Source organism: Portunus trituberculatus, chromosome 50, assembly GCF_017591435.1.
Source record: "Portunus trituberculatus isolate SZX2019 chromosome 50, ASM1759143v1, whole genome shotgun sequence".
Classification (NCBI taxonomy): Eukaryota; Metazoa; Arthropoda; class Malacostraca; order Decapoda; family Portunidae; genus Portunus; species Portunus trituberculatus.
Window position 1 is genome coordinate 4,533,409 of NC_059304.1, and position 22,500 is coordinate 4,555,908.

Sequence of the window (22,500 nt, forward strand, 5' to 3'; positions counted from 1 at the left end):
TAACTCATTCTTATTCTTTACTTATTCATTTATTTTGCTGCTTATATTTGCATTTTTGTTTAGACCTTGCATAGAATTACTCAGGAAAGAAAAGTGTAAAATTTTTATAAGTGGCTGAACGATTAAGGAGGCAATTTAGTGGAGTAAAGAAGTGAAGCATTTAGGCTGAATATTTTGTTGTTTGTAGTCATGATTTTGTATGAATAATGTGTAGAGTTACTAGGAAAAGGAAAAAGGCGATTTAGAGATGTAAGAATTACAACACTTATTCACTAGATCACAGGAGTGATTATCCTTTGCAGACTCAAAGTGGAAGAGGAAAAAGGTTACTTGATCATGACTTTAATGCTCGCAAGCCTCTTTGTAAGCAAAAATAACAACTAAAAGGCGTTGAAGCGCTAACGTCCTCGACAACCAAAATAAGCCGGAAAAAAAGGACCTACTAGACAGTGAGGGCGGTGAAAAGTCTCCTCACGTCACACTTTACGTAACTTCAATATGACACGATTCTCCTCCGACTGCCGCATCTGATTCAATATCGGAATAAATCTACACTTGGCAACTGTTTCTTTTTTTTTTCAGACTCCACTTTCTCTCCATCTCTCTTTCTCTCCTCGCAGTGAGCTCAAGTTTTGTTTAATATTCTGTTCTTTTACACATTCACACTCGCTTTCTTTCTCTGCTCTGTCACAGCTTTTTCTTTCCTTTTTCCACATTTTTTCGGCTGCCACGTGCCAAATCCAGGATGATCTAGGATGATAAGGGTGCCTCGTCCGCTTCAGTCTCTTCCCTCTCTTCCTCCTTCCTTCCTACCTCTTTTCCTTGCCCTTCCACGTACACCCACTCCCAGCCTGAACCCGCCCACCCTCCATTTCCCCAGCCTGAACCCACCACTCCATCCCTCAGTCGCCCCCTGCCTGAACCCACCAATCCATGTCTCAATCGCCCCCTGCCTGAACCCAACCCTCCACCTCCCTCCATTCCCCTACACTCCCAGAAACAGTCTTTGAATCCCTCACTTCCCAAAATTGCACCTCCTTCTATGCAAATTGATCGCCGTTGAAGGAACTTACACACACACACACACACACACACACACACACACACACACACACACACACACACACACACACACACCCTTCCTTTCATCTACGCAGAAGACTGAAGTCCACTCGTGTGTGTGTGTGTGTGTGTGTGTGTGTGTGTGTGTGTCAGATAGCACAGACAGACAGATAAGCGTGGCATAGCGTCAAGTCTTTTGTATTCTCTTGTATACATATTTATGAGATATCATAGTGCCCACACCCTGTCCTACCACCACCACCACTTCCTCCTCCTCCTCCTCCTCCTCCTCCTCCTCCTCCTCTCTCCTCCTCCTCATTGTACTTCACTCATGTTGTGTCATTTTTTTTTTCCCGCCTCTACTTTAACCTCAAGACACATAACTTATCTCAGATCTTTCTTTTTTTCTTTACGTTTTCTCTCTCTCTCTCTCTCTCTCTCTCTCTCTCTCTCTCTCTCTCTCTCTCTCTCTCTCTCTCTCTCTCTCTCTCTCTCTCGGATCGTTCCTTATAATATCAACGGTCTATATTATTCATCTTTCCTTCTTTTTCCACATAATTTCCTCTCCCTCTCTTCCCGTTCCCTCCCTCCCTCCTTCCTTCCCTCCTTCCCTCCCACTTAAACCTACGATTTCATTCTTTTTTCTCTCATTCCCTCCTTTCCTCACTCCCTCCCTCTCTCTTTGTCCGTCCTTCCTGTCACTTTTCTACTTCTTTTCCTCCCTTCATTTCCTCCCCTACCACCTCCCTACCTATTTACGTACTTCATTATTCTCTCTCCTTGTCTCTCTCCCTCTCTCCCTTCTCACAAAACAAAAGAAATTGTCCCAGATTTCATGCTTGCCCTGGGTCTACGAGTATTGAAATATACGCTTCTATTCCCTGAAGAAGATAAGGTCGCGTGACAATCTCTCTCTCTCTCTCTCTCTCTCTCTCTCTCTCTCTCTCTGAATGATACATTTTCCCCTTTTTTTTGTCGTTTCTGGCGCTGTTGCTGTTATTGGTTTTGGTGATTGGCACATTGTAGTGGTGTTAGTAGGAGTAGTGGTTGTCGTGATGGTGACGGTGGTGGTGGTGGTGGTGGTGGTGGTGGTAAAAGTGCTATTGTTTTGTTCGTGATGGTGGTGGTGATTGCAGTGGTGGTGGTGGTGGTTGGTGTACTGATGTGATGGTGCGTGATAGTAATGCCTTGTGGTCACCTTTGTTGTGTTGGTAAGGCACGGTCACCAGGGCAGCGGCTGATGGTGGCCTAGTTACTCCACGTGTGCATGGTGATGATCATGGTGATGGCTGTTGTGACCTGCACTAGACGAGTGAGTGACAGAATCGTGAAGAAGGATGATTTTTTTTGTCCTGCGGTGGAATAATAGATGATGATGATGGTGATGATGATGGTGATTTGGATGAGACGAGCAAGAAGTGTCCTGCAGTGACGTAGCAGACTGGTGATAATGATGATGGTGGCGGAGCAACTGATGGGCAATAGTGAAGACGGCTGGAAGAAGATAATTATGTTCTTCTGTGAAATAATGATGGTGATGATGATGATGATGATGACGATGACGATGGATATGATCAATTTTTCATGGGCTATTAATATACGATGGAATGGAATATGATGATGTTTAATAAGTCAAGTTAACGATTATATATATTCATGGATAGTGAATTAGGTGTACGTATGTTTGGTATTAGCCAATGAATTATCTATTAATTATCTACCTGGATAAGAAATTTTGGTGAAGATAACTTCGGCAAGAATACCACCACCACCACCACCACCACCACCACTATTATTGTCATTATTACAGGTAACCATTATAGGACTAGAGCTGATAATAATGATGTTTAGGTGTGGTGTGTGTCTAAATTATCGATGTGGCTTTGTGACCGTCTGGCTGGCTGGTTGGCTGGCTGGCAAGCTGTGGTGAAGGGAGGGAGAGGGAGGGTAGTGGAAGGGGGAAGAAGGCGGAGGCGGAGGTCGAGAGGTTGTCAATGGTAGGAAGGAAAGATGAGTGAGGATGAGGAGGAGGTGAGAGACAGTGATGAGATTAGCTTGGCGTGGAAGCTGTATGTGTATTGCGTTACCTTAGATACGTGACAGGTAAGATGGAGGGCAGACAGGAAGACAGACAGACAGAAAGGCATAGACAGACAAAGAAGAACAACGAAAACATATGAACAAGCTGGTATACAGAGAGACTGAAATATATAGATCGACAGACAAAACATGTATTATCACTACTATTTACATATGACTGATTTGGTGCAGTATTTTCGAGATACATACACATACAATAGGTAGACAAAAGTACTGATGGTATTGATGATAGCGATGATGACAAAAAAGAAAAGATAAGATAACGTAAAATAGCATATAAGGTAGAAAAAAAAATTATACCCGTCAAAATGTACAGAGAATATATAAAGAACGAAATAGAATCAGGGAGGAAAGATTGCGCTGCTCGGAACTCACGGAAAAAATATTTAACTGAGAAATAATACGCGAAGCTTTGTGAAAATCTTTTATTTCTACTTCCACGTGGAATGGAAAAATTTAAATGGAAAATATCTGTCGAGGCAAAACTAACGAAAGAAGAAAAAGAAAAATAATAAAACAAAATAGCAACAAAACAAAGACGGTGTGTATGGAGGGAGGAAGCCATGGGAAGAAGAGAGAGAGAGAGAGAGAGAGAGAGAGAGAGAGAGAGACAGACAGACAGACAGACAGACAGACAGACAGACAGACAGACAGACAGACAGACAGACAGACAGAAATTAACCAAAAGAGAAAGAAGAGAGAGGATTCTCCTTTTCTACTTCATCTTCTTTTTCTTCAACATCATTTCTCACCCCCTTTCTCCTCCTTTTCCTCCTTTGATTTCTACCCTCTTCCCTGTATCACCCATATAATACACTCACTCACCCTCCACACCTCGCACACTCCTCAACACCCAGTAAGACAGCACGTGACCTCATCCCCTCACCCTCCTCCTCTAATCTCCGCAGGTCCAAGCAGCTGATCAAGGACGCCGTGATGGACAATGACTTCCTCAAACACCTCGACGTGGGCCAGGTGCGGGAGATCGTCGACTCAATGTACCCTCAGGAATTCGCGGCGGGTTCCTGGGTCATCCGCGAGGGAGATGTAGGTGAGTAAAGACTGAAAGGGAGAGTTAGAAGCGCTTGTTTGTGTGTGTTATGTTTGTGTTGCTCATTAAATCCTAACTATTTATTTATTTTATTTTTCTTTTGGGAGTAAGAGGGGAAAAACTGCCTAAGGTTAACAGAAAGAGTTTAAAAAAAGCCCCACTTACCGGTTCCAGTGTAAATCCGAGTGTTAAGCAAAAGAAAGGAGTAAATGTCTTGAAACCTCCCTCTTAAATGAATTCAGGTCATGGAAGATTGAAATACAGAAGCAGGTAGGTAGGAAGTTCCAGAATATACCAGAGAAAGTCATGAATGATTGAAAGTACTGGTGAACTCTTGCTTAGTGCTGTGAAGGTCAGAGTTATCACTGGATGAGCTGGTACAGTGATGCGTGAAAATGATCGATGTAATGAAGGATAAGGATAGAGGCTAGTGGGATGTAGTAAAGAATAGGGTGTTGAAAAGTAGATTAGGACATATGGATGGGCTTTTTAAGAACTAATGGCAGAGTTTTCAAGAGGTGAGCTGATATAGCGATGCGTGAAGAGAAGAATTTATGTAGTTTCAAGACATCCCTTTTTTGGGGCCAACTCTGTGGGACCTGCAAGGGGACTGTTGACTGAGTAGGTCTTCTTTTTTTCGTTTTATGTTACCCTTGGCCAGCTTTCTCCCTTACATAAAAAGAAAAAAGGCGAAGGATAAAGATAGAAGCTGATAGGACGTAGTAAGGAAAAGGGTGTTCAAAAGTATGATTGGAACGTATGGATTAGGTTTTAAAGAAGTGATGGGATGGTTGAAGGAACATAGCTAGTGACGGGATGCTGAAGTGGTGAATGAAGTGTTTATGATCTTATGAAGGGGATAAGAACGGGCCTTTTTTAGAAGTGATGGGATATAATGAAGTGTGTAAAGAAGGGATGAGGGGACGTAAGAGTAACTAGACACGAGAAGCTGAAGGGCTGAAGGGCTGAAGGGCCTTACGAGGGACGGGAAGAAGAGTTGAAGGACCATAATGAGGAAGGAAAAAGAAGGACTGAAGGAAGATAATAAGAACCAGGACAGAAAATTGAAGAAAAACATATATTCTGTTAGAGATAAGAAAATTGTCATACGTACATTGAACAGAACAAATGATCATGAGTGAAATGGAAAGAAGTGATAAAAGAAAGAGAAAAAAAATGATAGGGGAAGAATGGTGTATATGGGAGGAGAGGGGGAAGCCGGTGGTGTAAAAAAGAGGAAAATAAGTCTACCTGAGTGAGAGGGAAGGCTGAGGAAGAAATTAAAAGTAAAAACAGAGGAGACAGAAAGAGGTTGTAGAATGGAGGGGCAAGATAATAGTGTGTTTTGAGAGAGAGAGAGAGAGAGAGAGAGAGAGAGAGAGAGAGAGAGAGAGAGAGAGAGAGAGAGAGAGAGAGAGAGAGAGAGAGAGAGAGAGACTAAAAGGATAATGAAGAGAGCACGAAATTATCAAGTCGAGGAAAGAAAAACAAAAACAGGCCAAATAAGACAAATTGAATATTAAGCATAGAGAAAAAAAAAGAAGAAAAAGCAAATCAAGTGAGTGGGAGGTGGATAATGATGTCCGGTACTGGAGAAAGGCAAAGAGTGCAAGGTGGAGAAGTGAGAGGAGAAAGTAATTGAGGAAACGAGTGGAGGGTACAAGCTGTAGGAGTAACGGAGAAAGGTGAGATAATGGGGACAATTTGAATAGGTGAAGGTGAGGCGTGTGGAAAGACGTAGGGTGAATGGAGAAGTGTGTGTTTCACTGTTTGATCTGCTGCAGTCTCTGACGAGACAGCCAGACGTTACCCTACGGAGCGAGCTCAGAGCTCATTATTTCCGATCTTCGGATAGGCCTGAGACCAGGCACACACCACACACCGGGACAACAAGGTCACAACTCCTCGATTTACATCCCGTACCTACTCACTGCTAGGTGAACAGGGGCTACACGTGAAAGGAGACACCCAAATATCTCCACTCGGCCGGGGAATCGAACCCCGGTCCTCTGGCTTGTGAAGCCAGCGCTCTAACCACTGAGCTACCGGGCGTGTGTGTGTGTGTGTGTGTGTGTGTGTGTGTGTGTGTGTGTGACGGGGGATGTAGGAAAGGAACATCATTTGCACAAATATTACCGCAGTACTTGCCAGAGAGAGAGAGAGAGAGAGAGAGAGAGAGAGAGAGGGTTAAAACGAGTAAACACAAATATAGGCTTTCTGAGAATCGGGAGTCGCACGCTTAGCACGAATCTCTTCACATGCAAGATTTAGTAACAAAATACACCGCTTTCTGAAACACCGGGAGATGAAAGAAGAGGAAGAGGAGGAGGAAGAAGAGGAGTATGGTACAGGATGAGGAGGAGGCGGAGGAGGAGGAAGGGATAGTGTGTGAGAGGAAGAACATTGTAGAGAAATATAAAAAAGAAGGAGAAAAAAAAAGAGTTTGATGCTAGAAGAGGAAGGGAGGTGGAAGAAAGAAAGAAAAAAGTGTAACATACAAGAAAAAAACACGAAGGGGAAGGACAAGAAGAAAAAAATAGTATATCACAAAGAGAGGAGAAGAAAAAAAGAAGTATGGTGTAAAGGAAGAGGAGGGCGAGTAGGAGGAGGAGGAGGAGGAGGAATGAGGAAGGTATATGGTGCAAGGGGCGGGACACTAAGGAGGAGTTGGCAACCCTGGGGAGTGCTGGGAGTAAATATTTAGATGTAGCAGCGGAGAGGAGGAGGAAGGGATGGGTGAAAGAAAGGGAGATTCGATCCTACAACTGCTGGATGTTGGGATCAGCTGATGGAATGTAAACAAACCTCAGTATTGACCTGCATCTCACTGTTTTGTCTCCTGTTTGGCTGCTACACTCATCACTCCTTCTTTTACTAACTCAGCTATAAACAGTGATTCCAGAATATACATACACGTAAACGGAGGAGTGATTCTAAGGTATAAGTATGTATAAGTAGACTATTTATTCGTTGTGCTACATATAGGAAAGGTATGCAAATCGAGGTTGTAGTTTATTGAGCAGTGTCTATTCACCGTTCCTACCGATTCCTTGGAAAAGAATGGGCTTAGTAGAAGTAGTATATTTGCTGACTTTGTATTTCATTATCATCTAACTGTGCTATTACGAGCAAATCTTTCCTTATCTTTCACTTCTGTTGTATGATATTCTCTCATTTCCTTCATCCCTTACCTCGTGTGCCCACTCTCATCAACCACCACTAACAAGTAAACTTACTGTCTATGCTACCTCTATCACACATACCATCTACCACACTACCACACAAATACCATATGGCCCCCACAACTACCCCTAGGACACAAAACTCCTCCCTTCCACCACAGTTGCCACACAAAACCCACCACTCGCCTACCATATAAAATCCACCCAACCCAACCACATAAACTCGCTTCTCACTCTCACCTGTCACCCTAACCTCATCGTCGCCTCCCACAGGATCACACCTCTACGTGTCGGCCATGGGAGAGCTGGAGGTCGTGAAGGACGGGGACATCTTGGGCCGAATGTCATCAGGAAAGGCCTTCGGAGAGCTGGCCATCTTGTACAACTGCACCAGAACCGCCAGCATCAAAGGTAAGGCAGCAGGAGGGGATTGGGTTGTAAGGGAGTGAGGGAGGAGGAAGGGGGGATGGAAAGAAACGAAGGAAAGAAAGCTGGTTGGAGAGGAGAGGTGGGTGAGGGGGGTGTAACTAGGGAAAGGAAAAGGTAGGGAAGATTGCTGGAAGGAACTGGGACAGGACTGGAAGGAGGGAGAAGGAAGGAAAGACAGGAAGAGGAGAAGGGAAAGAGACGGTGTATAGAAGGGACTGAATGGATGGGAAGGGGAAGGAAAGGGAAGGGAAGGAAAAGTGGCTGGGGAGGGATACGGGGAGTAGAATAGAGGGATGAAAGTGAAAAGGAAGTAAAAAGTGGGGAAGAGATCAGGGGAGAGAAGAGAGAAGAAAAGAAAATAAGTGGTATGCGGAGAAGAGTGGGAAGAAAAAAGGGTCATAGGAAGAAAATAAATTGAAAGGTAGAAAAAAAGAAAAGGAAAAACGGGGAAGGGATACTTACAGGGAGGTGGACAAATTGAAAAAAAAAAAAAAAAAATGTTGAAGGAGAGGGAAAAAAAAAGGAAAAGATTGTCGACTAGAAGAGTAGACAAAGTAGAGATGGAAAAAGGGGAAGGGAGAGATTGGAGGAGAAAAAAGGAGATGTAATAAAAGAGAAAGGAAAGATAATCGTGTTGCATAAGGGAAGAGGGTTAAGGTGAAGGTAATGGGAAGGAGTGGTCACAGAGAAGCGGCAAGGAGGAAGAGAACAAGTTGATGGACGGAAAGAAGCAAGTTAAATTAATGAAAAGCTATGCGAATGAACAGAGAGGAAGGAAAAGAAAAAAAGAAAGCAAACTTACCGGAAAAAAAAGAAAGTGGATGGGAGAAAATAGAAGAGAAGAGGAGGTGGAGAAAGAAAATAAAGAACATGACAACAACTACACAAGAAAAAAATTCAGGGAAAGAGAAAACGAGACGAAGAAGTCAGGAAATGCAACAAAAACGGGAACGGGTTGAGCAGGTTATAGAGGGCAGGCGTGACTCGGGAAGAGGAGACTAAAAAGCGTGCGGGCGTCAGAGTGAAGGAATGAGCGAGACACTTACGCGATGAGGAAATGAAGAGGAGGATGCTTAGGTTACAAAGAACATGTGGGGAAATGGAGCGAGGAGAGGGAAGAGGAAGAGGAGGAGGAGGAGGAGGAGGAGGAGGAAGAGGAGGAAAGGAAGGAAAAAAGATGACTTAGAAGGGACAGAAAGATGAACTAGATGACAAAGATGAAGAGGAACAAGAGGACTAGGATGACAAAGAAGGGAATGTAGAAAGATTGTAGAAAGATTGGAGAAAGAGGGAAAAGGAGGAGGATGACAGAGAGATGAGGAGAAGGATAAAAGTAAAGAGAAAAGAAGAGGAAAAGGAAGGTGGATGACATAAGAGAGGATAAGGAAGAAGATGACATAGAAGAAGAAGCAGGAATAGGAAGACGACGTAGATGAAGAAAGAGGAAATGGATAAAAAAAGAGAGAGAGAGGAAGAGGAGGAAGAAGAGTATAATGATCAAGATATATGAAACGGAAAACGACAGAAGAGGAGAAGGAAGGAGGAGGAGGAGGAGGAGGAGGAGGAAGAGGAGGAGGAGGAAGAGGAAGATAAGAGTAAAAAGGAGGAATAAGATTACATAGATGAACGAAGATGACAAAGGAGGAAGAGGAGGAGGAGGAAGATGATGATGTCAAGGAAGGAAGAGGAGGAAGAGGAAGATGAAGAAAAGATGAAAGCATAGAAGAAAAATAAAGGAACTGATAAGAAAAGTAGGAGGCAGAGACGGAGAAAGAAGAAAAGACGAAAAGAGAAAGAATTAGGAAAAAGAGAGAGAGAGAGAGAGAGAGAGAGAGAGAGAGAGAGAGAGAGAGAGTAATAAATGAAAAAAAACAATACGCAAAACAAGGAAAACAATGAAAAATGAGACCAACAACAGCTCTGAGGAAAGGAATACTTGGGCTGACGTAAGAAGCAACAGGAAAGCCATTTAAAGTTACACGGAATTTGAAAAAGAGCAAGACAGTGGGAGGGAGAACATTAGACACGTGAGGAACTGAGCCAAAGAATGAAGAGGAGGAGGTGAAGGAGGAGGAGGAAGAGGAGGAGGAGGAGTAGGAGGAGGAAGTGATGGGAGTTACGAGGTCAATATGTTACGCAAATGGGGGCGAACAAATGGAGCTATGGGAACGCTGACCGATATACGTAACAGGAAAGGAAATGCCGAACGATGGGTGGAGGAAAAGACATCAAAGAGAGAGAGAGAGAGAGAGGTGGGGAGAGCTTGGGGCGGGTAGGGGTGAAGAACTAGCGAAAAGGTGGAGGAAATGATTCAGTATCTTACACACTTTATTTCTTTGTCTTGCATCTCTCTCTCTCTCTCTCTCTCTCTCTCTCTCTCTCTCTCTCTCTCTCTCTCTCTCTCTCTCTTAGTTTATCGTAAGATCCCAGACACTTAAGGAGCATAATGCTTGTTCTTCCCTTGTGTTTATTTTGGTGTTACGATTTCTCTCTCTCTCTCTCTCTCTCTCTCTCTCTCTCTCTCTCTCTCTCTCTCTCTCTCTCTCTCTCTCTCTGCTCATGCCAATCCTATAATCCCGCCTTCCTTCATCTTGTTCTCCTCCTCCTCCTCCTCCTCCTCCTCCTCCTCCTCCTCCTCCTCCTCCTCCTCCTCCTCCTCTTCCTCCTCCTAAGACACAATGCCCTCCTCAATATGTCTTCTTCTGAGACTAAGAGACGTGATCTTTTTTGTCTTCTGTGTCTTTTGTCTCAAGTCATTTTTTATCCATTATTTCAAGCTTTTATGGCCTCGTTCCTCGCTCCCCTCCTTGTCCTTCCACCTCTCTCTCTCTCTCTCTCTCTCTCTCTCTCTCTCTCTCTCTCTCTCTCTCTCTCTCTCTCTCTCTGTTCGGGTAAGTCAGGGATCGTTGGAGTCAATCGGAGTCTTTCTCGTCATCTCATCGCCAAGTGTATCGGTATTCAGGAGGAGAAGCAGCCGTAGTGGAGGTCTTCTTCTTCTTCTTCTTCTTCTTCTTCTTCTTCTTCTTCTTCTTCTTCTTTTCTTTTTCTGTTTCTTTTCTTCTTCTTCTTCTTCTTCTTCTTCTTCTTTTCTTCTTCTTCGTTTTCTTATTAATCTTATTCTTATTCGTCTTCTTCTTTGTCTTCTTCTTCTTCTTCTTCTTCTTCTTCTTTGTCTTCTTCTTCTTCTTCTTTGTCTTCTTCTTCTTCTTTTCTTCTTCTTCTTCTTCTTTGTCTTCTTCTTCTTCTTCTTCTTCTTCTTCTTCTTCTTCTTCTTCTTCTTCTTCTTCTTTTCTTCTTCTTCTTCTTCTTCTTCTTCTTCTTTTCTTCTTCTTCTTCTTCTCCGTTTTCTTATTAATCTTATTCTTATTCGTCTTCTTTGTCTCCTTCTTCTTCTTCTTCTTCTTCTTCTTCTTCTTCTTCTTCTTCTTCTTCTTCTTCTTCTTCTTCTTCTTCTTCTTCTTCTTCTTCTTCTTCTTCTTCTTGGTCTCCGTCTTCTTCTTCTTTGTCTTCTTTCTTCTTCTTCTTCTTCTTCTTCTTCTTCTTCTTCTTCTTCTTCTTCTTCTTCTTCTTCTTCTTCTTCATGGTTGGTTGTCTCGATAATCCTTAATCTCGCTGAAATGTTCGATGCTCTCTCGCTTTTTCTCGTTTCTCTCTCTCTCTCTCTCTCTCTCTCTCTCTCTCTCTCTCTCTCTCTCTCTCTCTCTCTCTCTCTCTCTCTCTCTCATTTCCTTTTTTTTCTTACTTGTTGTTCGTTTTCTTCCTCATCTTCTTTTTTCCTCCTCCTTCTCCTCCTTCTCCTCCTCCTTTTTCCTTTTTTTTCTTTTTTTTCCCTTTCTTTTTTCCCTGTTGTTTATCTCGCATAGGATCATCTCAATTCATTTCTCTTTATTTCCCCATGTCATTTTCTGCAAAACTACATTTCTTTTTTTTTCAAAGTTGTAATGTTTCGATTCCTTTCATATTATAAAGTTGAAGCCATTTTCTTTCTATTTTTTTTCCATTTCGTGTTGTTTATGTGCTGGAATTTTTTTTTTTTCTTTTTCTTGCCCTGCTTTGCCATTATTCTTCTTTATTCGGGGTCTCCATTTTCAGTATTACCTCCTATCGGGAATCCTGCTCCTTCCTGCATTATGACCAGCAGATTTGTCTTTCTCACCTTACAAATCTTCCATTCTCTTCCATTCTTTCTTTTCTTCCTTTTCACCGCTTTTCTTCTGAACTCTTTTCAAATCAAGATCCTCATCCTTCCTCTCTGTTTGCTGCTGGTCTTCACTGCTGATCATTTGCTTTCACTGTTATTATTTATTCTTTTTCACTTAATATTTTCATTGTACGTTTTTCAGTTCTCTGCTCTTCTTCGTTTCTTTACTTTTTTTTTTATCCGTTATTTATCTTCATATTTCATTTTCATCCTGTATTTCTGATTTCTCTTCATCTCTTTACTGATTCTCATTTTCTTTCATTATTGTTCTCCTTCAGACTCATTTTTCCATCTTATAATTCTCAGTTCTCCTCTTCACTGTTGATCTATTTTCCTGTCTTCTACAAATATTTTTTTGCGTAAATCTTAGTATATATTTTTCACTCATTTTCTACCTCTTTATTAGTATATTTTCACTGTTGTTTTTTTTTTACCTCTTGAAATCTTGGCACTTTCATTCCTCTGCTTTTTCTTTTTTTTTTTTTTTTTTTTGCCTACTGTTCTTGTCCTTCGTTTTTTTTTTCACTTATTTTCTTGTTTTTTATTTTCTTTACCAGTTTCTAAATTATCTACATCCTTTTTTATCTGCCTTTCATATACTGATTATTTTTTTCCAGTTTTGTTCAGTTGTTATTCCAATTGTATCGTGTTTTCTGTTATTTCACATATGTCCCAGTTTCCTAGTCTTTTTCACTTCCTAATCTGTTCTCTCCCTCGTTTTCCCTTTTTCGCTCACCTACAGTAGTTTTTCAGTCCTTATACATCAGTAATTGACTTTTTATTAAATCTTTCCTCTATATTTTTGTTCTAGTTTCCAAGTCTTTTTACCCATAAAACTGTTTTCTCCTATTTGTCTACCTTATATTACATTTCTTCACTCTTATTTTATTTTCCTAAATTTTCCCAACTAAATATGTTCTCTCCCTTATTCTTACTTCTCCTGCCGTCGATGTCTTCTTTTTTTTCTTCTTTTGACTCATCCACAAGTTTCCCAGAACCTCTAGCTTTACACACTAGACATGCTCTTCAGATCGTACGGTTTTCCAATAAGCTCAAACACGATCCTTTGCGTCTCTTTCACCGCCTGATCTCGCCGGCAGCAGAGAGGTGGAGCGGCTGGTGGGGAAGCCTTTTCTGAGTTCATTGTGTTACGGAAGGAAGTAAAGCGAGAAGAGATCCCGTCGTTGTAGTTTTGTTCATCTCACGTCGCAGCGTCAGCCGTGAATAGTGAAGGCTGAAGTGTCGGTAGGGAAATGGGAGACGTGAGATGCTGGGATGGTGGAGTGTGTGTGTGTGTGTGTGTGTGTGTGTGTGTGTGTTGAGAGGAACACTGTGTGGGGAGAGCAGTGTTTGAGTGTGTGGGTGCGTTTGGTGTGAGCGAAGAGGGAATGTGAGGATAATGTGAGTGATCAGAGATGAAAGGGAAGTCAAGATGAAACAGATGGAGGAGGAAATGGCTATAGGGAAATTATTATTGTTATTACTACATCAACACCAATACTTTTCCCTTGCTACCTTTTATCCCGTCATTCTTTCCTCTTTTAAGTAATATTGTTTATGTAAAATTTTGGAGACTTCGCCAGGGTGTACATGTTGAACCTAAAGCAAGAACCACGATTCATATTACACAACCTCCTAACTCACCACGTGACACGCTCCTCCAGTAAAGCGTTGCCCTTCAATGTTCCGCCTCCACCACCTACGCCACGTGTCTGTCGCCGCCCCAACATTCACGGTGTGTTAGCTAGACCGTCTTAGGTTCCCGTAATCTGACGTTCACGTTTCACAAGACAGGATCCGCTTTTCCGAGATGCGCGCTGATGCTGATGATCGTGTCGCCTCACCAAGCTACCTCGGAGGGTCTGTGGTGGTGGTGGTGGTGGTGGTGGTGGTGGTGGTGCTCGAATTCGTTTGCCGTTGTCGTTTTTTGCGTCTCTGCTTCCCATTTTCTTCGTCACGTCTAGAGTTAAGGTTCTCAATCTCTCATCTCGTTTTTTTTTTTTTCGTTCTTTTTTTTTGTTGTTCCCTTAGCGAAAAAGCGTAAAAGATGCGTGTTTTTTTTTCTTTCGTCTCTCTCTCTCTCTCTCTCTCTCTCTCTCTCTCTCTCTCTCTCTCTCTCTCTCTCTCTCTCTCTCTCTCTCTCTCTCTCTCTCTCTCTCTCTCTCTCTCTCTCCACACACACACACACACAAAGGCGAACACCAAACCTACATTGAGGAGAGACAGTTTCCGGCGGCGAGGGTATATCAGATCACGTCCAGACTCTTTATCTTGTTCCCACTCACTTTTTCCTTCTTTTTTTTTTTCGTTCTTTTGTTCCTCATGTTTTCGTATGGATGGGGGAGTTCCAGAGATTGGACGAATGTTTTCCCAAATTCCTCTCCTTTTTCTTTTTCCTTTTCCTTTATTTTTCTTTATCTTATTGTCTTGTTCCTCCATTTTGCGCGTGTCTGTGCGTGCTGTGTGAAGGAAACAGTAGAAATCGGTTCCCTCAGCCTTTTCTCTCTCTCTCTCTCTCTCTCTCTCTCTCTCTCTCTCTCTCTCTCTCTCTCTGCTTTGTTCCTCCAGTTTGCGTGTGTATGATGGCTGAGGGAAAGGATATGTACGAAAAACAGTAGAAATGGGTCATGTTTTCTTGTTCCCTCAGCCTTTGTTTTCTTTTCTTTTTTCCTCTGTCTCTCTCATTCTCTCTTATTGCCTTGTTCCTCCAGTTTACGAATGTATGATGGTTTGGAAGGAGGGGAGGTGAAGGATGCGTAGGAAAAACGGTAAATATGGGTCGTGTTTTCTTGTTCCCTTACCGTTTTTTTTTCTCTCTCTCTCTCTCTCTCTTTCTAACTTATTGTTTTGTTCCTCCAGTTTATGTGTGTATGGTGGTAAGGAAGGGAGGGAAGATATGTGGAAGGAACTGTAGAAATAGATGGTCTTTTATTGATTCGCCTCAGTCTCTCCCCAATACCTCATTTACATTTCTCCCTGGAGCGGTAAGAGTGACCCCCGCCCCACGAAGCCTTGGCAATAATCGAGTCGAATGGAGCTCATTCTGTTTAGTGAGCCTATAGATTATTCAGAGTGATAAAGGCCTATTCCAGTATCCCATTATGCATCAGGTGAGGGAACCTTTCTCCTACGTAGGTACCAGTCCCATTAATGGCTTTTACTCACCCTCTTTCACTACCTTGTCCTGTTTCCCTCCCACCTCCCATACTGTCATTCCATCTTTCACTCCCTGCCAGCCTCTCTCTTCCTCTCTCCCTCTGCTAACGTCTTGTTTACCTCCCTTACCATTCTCTCTCTCTCTCTCTCTCTCTCTCTCTCTCTCTCTCTCTCTCTCTCTCTCTCTCTCTCTCTCTCTCTCTCTCTCTCTCTCTCTCTCTCTCTCGTGTTTGTTGTTCTTTATCTTCCCTTCATCATCTCAAGAAAGTGACGTTGACCTTTTGATGTTTTAAGAATATCAATGTTAAAAAAGTTACTCAAATATAGCGTTAATTAACTTTCTCCTCCTCCTTCTCCTCCTCGTCCTCCTTCTCCTCCTCCTCCTCCTCCTCCTCCTCCTCCCCTTATATTTTCACACGTTCCTCATTGCCCTCCTATTGCGCTCGTTTCCATCCTTACTTCCTCCTAAATTCCATCTTTTCCATTTCTTTCTACCCTTATTCTTTTCTTCATTCCTTTTTTCACTCATTTCCATATTTACTCCTTTCTGCTTTCCTGTCCATCTTTACTCCTCTCCTACATCCCTCTTTTGCACTCCTTCCGTCTCTGCTCCTCCTTTTGTTCTTTGTTTTTGTTTTCCTTTACTTATTCCATCCTTAATTCCCTATTTTGCTCTTCTTTTTATCCTCATTATTTCATTATTTCCCTTGTTTGTTCTCCTTTCATCTTCGCTTCATCCTTAATTCCCTCTTTTGCTTCTTCCTTCACGTCTTAACTCCCTCCTTCCTCACGCCTATAACTTCTCCACGGCCCACGCCATCTGCTTCCTCTTGGCTGTCGCAGATGGCACGGGGACCTCCACCCTGAAAAGACGAATCCTTTCTGGGGACATCTGCATCACATTATACTCTCCGCTGCAACCCGCACTGCAGACGATATCCTTCCACCTCCATTATCGAGAGCGGAGGTGAGAGACAGGAACGGGAGCGGTAGGAGGCGAGTCTGTAGAGTGAACATAGAAGAGAGGAAGGTCGTAAAGTAAAGACCATATTCTAAAACACTTCTGTGCCTTACTTCCACTACTTACTAGTTGAAGTTTTACGGAGTTTTTAAGGGTGTTTTCTGCCCTAGTGACAGATTGACAAGGTTTGTACATTATTAACGCTCTAGAGAACAGGGCTAATTGTCTCTGGTCTTTGAAATAGTCGAGGTGAGAGAGTGAGGCATTTCAGAATATTGGGCTGAGAGGAAGGAAGAAGCGGGAGCTGGAGGAGGCGAGGTGGTTGAGAAGAGGAAAGGGAGGCAGTAGAGTAAGGAAGGAGAGGGAGGAAGAGGAGATGGAATTGATCCTGTTATGTAGTTTATGTGGTACGTTGCATAATCTAACATGTCTAGTCTAGTTAGTTTGTGGTGGAGTTAGGTAGAAGACAGACACTTCACCTCTCTTGATTAGGTCGGATGAAGTTATGTTAGGTTAGATGAAGCTGATGAAGTTGGGTTGGGTGCTGGAGAGGAGTGCGTTACATAGCCCGCTCGCAGCATTGTCAGGTAATTTTGAGTTCCATAAGAAGAAATGCTTTATTCAACAGCCGGCAATGTCTACACGTATTTTGTTGTGAAGAGAGAGAGAGAGAGAGAGAGAGAGAGACGAACGGAGACAAAACATAAACGACAGATGGAGAAAAATGAAGAATCCACAGTAATATGGATACACTAGACAGAGACAGAGACAGAGACAGAGACCGAACAACCAGTCGCTCACCCCGGAATTAATCATACTACAACCTTATTAAACAGAACGAAACAAAAACTGAGGGACAGAAAGAGAATGATGACGAGCAGGAGGAGGAGGAAGATTGCTGGAGATGCACTGACCACTATCAACACTGAAGGGAGGTAAATGAAAGGCAAAGAAACAAAAAGTGTCTTGCAAGCAAACGGAATGTGTGTTTGTTGCAATGACATAAAACCTTACAAAGAAAGGACCCGTTTTCTTTGACTGGTTGCCTGCGAGCCTCGAGTTTCCAAATTGTTCGTCGTTGCGTTTGTGTGTGTTTTAAGAGAGAGAGAGAGAGAGAGAGAGAGAGAGAGAGAGAGAGAGAGAGAGAATGACGTGCTCGTTGAAAATACGCGTTGTGTGGTCTAGAGGCGACGATAGTAATGGTGGTGATGGTGAGACTGGTTTGAGGAAAGTAGCAGTTGTTGTTGTTATTGTTATTGTTGTTGGTGGTGGTGGTAGTGGTAATTAGTGGTGGTGGCAGTGGATTTGAAAAGATATAAACAGTGCATTGGTTTATTTCATTACGTAAATTATCAAGGATTCCAAACAACAACAAAGCTACAAGTTCATATTAGACTGCTTGAAATTACTGCACTAATTGTAATACTAAACAAAATCCAGGTGCAGTAAAAATCGAGGGAAATTATTTACAATCCGAGACTGCTAAGATGCGGCGAGGGAGAGCAGCTATGTGGTGTTGTTTTTATGGTGATGTGCTGTATGTATGGCGTGGGGATGAAGGTGATGGTGGGGCTGAAGGTGTGGAGAAAAGAGAGAGAGTGGTGGTGGTGATGACTGTGCTGTAGAGAATTGTAATATTATGAGAAAAAAAATAGTAATGGTGATCTGAATTAATGCTATGGAAAGACGCAATAGTGGTTGTAGTGGTGACGGCTATGTCTGAGTTACTGACAGACTGACTGATTGACTGACTGACTGACTGACTGACTGGTAAGCTGATTAATAGGAATGGTGGTCAAGACGGTGGTCTGAGTAAGGCAGTGGTGGTGACTAGAAGGATGAAGGTTTTCACTGATTAACTAACTGATTACTTGAAAGCCCCACAACAGTAGCACCACGTAGAGTAGATATAGAAGTAAACATTGTAGTGGCAGTGGTGGTGGCGGAGGTGGCGGGTTCAAAAAGGCGACAACGGCAGTGGTGATGGTGGTTGTGTTTTGAAGAATATGGACGACGAGGGCATTGAGGAAAGAGAGAGAGAGAGAGAGAGAGAGAGAGAGAGAGAGAGAGAGAGAGAGAGAGAGAGAGAGAGAGATGGGGAAGCCTTTGTGGGTTTGTTTACACCCGAGTTGCTTACACCACGAAGTTACTAATTGGCCGGCGTTCGCTCCGCTCGTCAGATCCTCGCCTACTAATTTACAAGGCTAAAGAGGCGCACTTCATCTACGCGGTCTCCTGGGATCGTGAGTGTCAGATTTTCTTTCCCTCATCAGCAGTCACGGCCAATCATCTCCCGCCCAGTCTTGCCCGCCATTAAACCAATCCACCTCAGCGTGTTCTCCAATTTCCATCACTCGATTGATCTGGCCTGGGAACCCGTCTCTCTCTCTCTCTCTCTCTCTCTCTCTCTCTCTCTCTCTCTCTCTCTCTCTCTCTCTCTCTCTCTCTCTCTCGTTCCAGCTTTATAAACCCGCCAAATTAATTATCATATCTTATTGGATTCTAGCGTTCTCTCACTCTAAGGCAACTGGCTACGCTACAATTGACCCTCCCTGGTTATATCAGTGACCATTCTCTCTCTCTCTCTCTCTCTCTCTCTCTCTCTCTCTCTCTCTCTCTCTCTCTCTCTCTCTCTCTCTCTCTGTGTGTGTGTGTGTGTGTGTGTGTGTGTGTGTGTGTTTAATGAAAAATTTCCAGCGACACTCATTACTCGCTCTAAAACTTCCCAGGTGTCCTTCCCACTTTTTATATCTCCTCCTCCTCCTCCTCCTCCTCCTCTTTTTTCTCTTCCTTCTTCTCTCTTTCCTTTCTTCCTTCCTTCCTTCCTTCCTTCCTTCCTTCCTTCCTCCCCCTCCATTATCATTTTCACCTCCTCTCATTCCACAGCCTTTCAATTCTTCAGCATCTTTTACTTCCCTCCCCCCATCCATCCCATTCTTTTTCTTTTCATACATACACACACACACACACACAGAAAGAGAGAGAGAGAGAGAGAGAGAGAGAGAGAGAGAGAGAGCACCAGCTTCTCCTTTCTCCTTCCTTCTCTTCCTTGGAATTCATTTAATTGCAAAGTCAGTCTCCCACAGAACTTTCCACTATGCCACACCCACACACACACACACACACACACACACACACACACACACACACACACACACACACACACACACATGAATACAACAAGGAGAGTGGGAAGATTCTGCAAGGCAATGGATGTGTGTGGCCTTGACGGACTTTTGCGGTACGATTTGAAGAAAGATTGCTGTCGAGAGAGAGAGAGAGAGAGAGAGAGAGAGAGAGAGAGAGAGTGGAGGAGGAAAAGGGAAAAAAAAAAGGAGAAAAAGTCTAAGAAAAATTAATAGTTTGATGGTCTTAGCAGGGAAGAAAGAGAAAAGATTTGAAGGACGTCAACAATCTGCTTGGGGAAAATGTCCTTGATGTAGAAAGGAGAGAGAAAAGAAAGTATAGAAATAGTTTATGATTTGGTCTGAGAAGAAGGTCTGTGGCCAAAAGAGAGGGGCGGGGGAGGGAAGGGGGAATGTTTAAGTAGAGTTAATAAATTTAGGAGTGATGTGAAAGATATGTTGAAAGTTCGAGGTTTAACGAAAGAGGAGGGAAAGAGGAGTTGATGTAAGTGGAAGCTGATAGCCTGAAAAAGGAAAGGCAGAAAGGGAAACTGTCCGAGAATGGATGAAGAGGAAAGGATGAATGTCTGATGTTGGCAAAGAAATGAAAAGGAAAAAGCGTTTGTGGATGGAATGATAGGAGAGAAGAAGGATATGAGGACAAATTGACGAGAGAGAAATGAAGAAAGGAGAAAAGAAAAAAGAGATGTCTGAGAGTAGAAGAAAAAAAGAGATAAGAAAGAAAAGTTATTAAAGTCATAAGGATGAAAGGAGAAGAAAATTGATTGGAGATAGAAGGAAAAAAGGAAAAAAGTATGTTGATGTAAAAGAGAAACTTAAGAGAAAAGTTTCGAAAACAGTGACGAAGACAAGAAAAGAAAAAAATGACGACAACGAGGAGACAAGAAAAAGATAGAAGAATAAGTAAAAAAAAAAAAAAAGGAGAAAAATAGACTTTGAAGGACGGTCTGGGAAACGAGAGGAGTGGAGTCTAGGAGAAAATTACTCAGGGAGAGCAAAGAAGAAAGAAGGAAGGAATGTGGAGGGAGGTTAGTCACGGAAGTTGTTGGTGTGATGGTGGTTTTTTTTTTTTTTCAACTCCAGCGTTCGTCTCCTAGCAGCCACATCCCCTTCAGAGTGAATCAGCCCCCTTGTCGCCAGTCACTCAAATCAGACACGGCGCTGCATCATTACCAGATATCAGTTTCTCCCTTAGTTTTCCCTCCTTCCATCACTTTTTTCTTTTCTTTTTTTTAACGGATGCATTTTCCCTTCACGTCATTTCATCCTTTTTTGTTAGATTTTTTTTTCCAAGTTTCGTTTTCCACTTCTTTTGATTCGGCTTTTTTTTCTTCTTTGTTTTCTTCGTCTTCTTTCTTCTTTTTCATAACTGTTTTTCATGTTCATACTGTTTCAATACTTTTCACAACCTTCCATTTTTTTTTTTTTTTCCTTACTGTTCTCTACAGCCCCAACCAAAGTTTTTTTTCTTTTTTCAGCTTCATGTCCCTTTCTGACTTCCAAGAATTTAATTTGAAGCCTTTGTAATGAGGAATCAGTGTGGAAACCTCATCTGTGTCACCTTTGTTAGCCAATTCACTACAGGACTTTTTCCCCCGATAATCACACGGTACATTTTTTTTTTTTCTTTTATACGTTGATTTCGTGCTACAGACTCTTAACATGAAAATAAGCGAATTAATTAGGTCAAGTTCGTTCCATTTGCAACAGAAGATGAATGAATTGATAGGAAAACGAATGAAAAGTACATATCGGAGGTAGAAGAAACCCCGCACAGCAGATGCACAATAAACGAAGCTCTGGTAAAGAAAGAACCAGAGAAATGAGTCCTCAAGTAGAGATAGATGAGAGAAATAGACTTAGCAATCTTAGCAATCCGGTTGTTAATACGGAGTCTTTAGGGAGCTTTAAAATTAGATTAGACAAATTTATGGATGGGAATGATAGGGAAAAATAGGTAGGATGTTTTATACAGGGACTGCGACGTGAAGACCAGATGGCTTTCACTTTACTAACATTATCTATCTTTCTCATTTCTTCAGAATTAATCTTCAATCATATTTCTTTGCTCACTTTTGCTCCCATTAACGGTTTTACTCTTAAGGACATTTTTTACTTAACAGGAATAATCCTTCTCGAATTTACTATTCGAAAAAAAACTAAATGCAAACAAACACATATCAAAAGACTTGAACTTCTTGAACACACCCTTTTTCTTTCTCAGGTGTTTGTGTCAACAGTACCTTTCTTTCTCATTTGCTACTCAACCATCAAAATACTTGAGCCTTGAATCACAATGCAACATATACAATCTCTTTCAAAATTATGCGCCAGACTTATATTGAATCATTTTGCTGAGTTTGAGTAGAAGTTTTAGTCATCAAAGTTAAAGTGGTGACGCAGGTAACATTCCAACTGCAATATCTCCTTCATCCCACGTCTTGGCCATCCATATGAAAGACACTGAGGAAAGAGGGACCTCCATATCTCAAATTCCAGTAAAAACTTCTTGCCGACCATATCGATTCAGCTCTCTGTGATAGCTTTAATGTCCAACTTCCGTCTCCCACCCTCACTCCATTCATTGCTGCTTCCCCTCCATCTTTTCTTCCCTCCTTCCCTTCCTGCCTCCCTTTCCACCATCCTCCTCACTCCCTCTTCCAGATTCATCATGAAGTTCCTCCAAATTTCAAGTCACGATTCCAGTAGTCTTTCTGTCGCTGTGAGTTTAACTACCTACTGATCCTGGCGTCTTATCCTCGTCTTCTCATCTTCCTCCTCCTCCTTTTCGTTCCACTCCTCCTCCTCTCTTCATCCCCTTATCCCTCTCACACTCGTTTTTTCCCTTCTTCTTTATCTTCCTTCACGGTGTCTTTTCACTTCTGACTGACATATCTCGCTTCCTTTTTCCCTCTCAGTCACGTTTCCTTCGACCAGCTTTTCAATTTCTAAGCGTAAACAACCTCCCTGGATTTTCTGAAAGGACTCCTGGGCTGCTTCAGGCAATAGTGCGTCTTACGAAATGAACTGGTGCTTTACTAAGAGGAGGAATTGTAATTGTTAAGAGTGGTGTTTGTTTTGTATGTGCTTATCTCATTATTCCTCTCCCTCTTTCCTATTTCTTTCTCTGTTTACAAGTAGTCGTTTGCTCAAAGGAAAATGACACTTTTTAACGTATATGTAATGTAAGGTAGTAGTCATTTTTTTTTCAC

At 42.4% G+C, this 22,500-nt stretch overlaps 1 protein-coding gene across 2 annotated transcripts in view; it reads left to right on the forward strand.

Annotated features, from left to right (window-relative positions):
- LOC123499641 (cGMP-dependent protein kinase, isozyme 1-like) overlaps positions 1-22,500 on the forward strand; it is a 300,599-nt gene that overhangs the window by 240,056 nt on the left and 38,043 nt on the right. For both annotated transcript variants that reach the window (XM_045247975.1, XM_045247976.1), the window contains 2 exons: positions 4,071-4,213; positions 7,669-7,806. In XM_045247975.1, the coding sequence (XP_045103910.1) occupies positions 4,071-4,213; positions 7,669-7,806 (281 nt within the window). The remainder of the gene's footprint in view (positions 1-4,070; positions 4,214-7,668; positions 7,807-22,500) is intronic.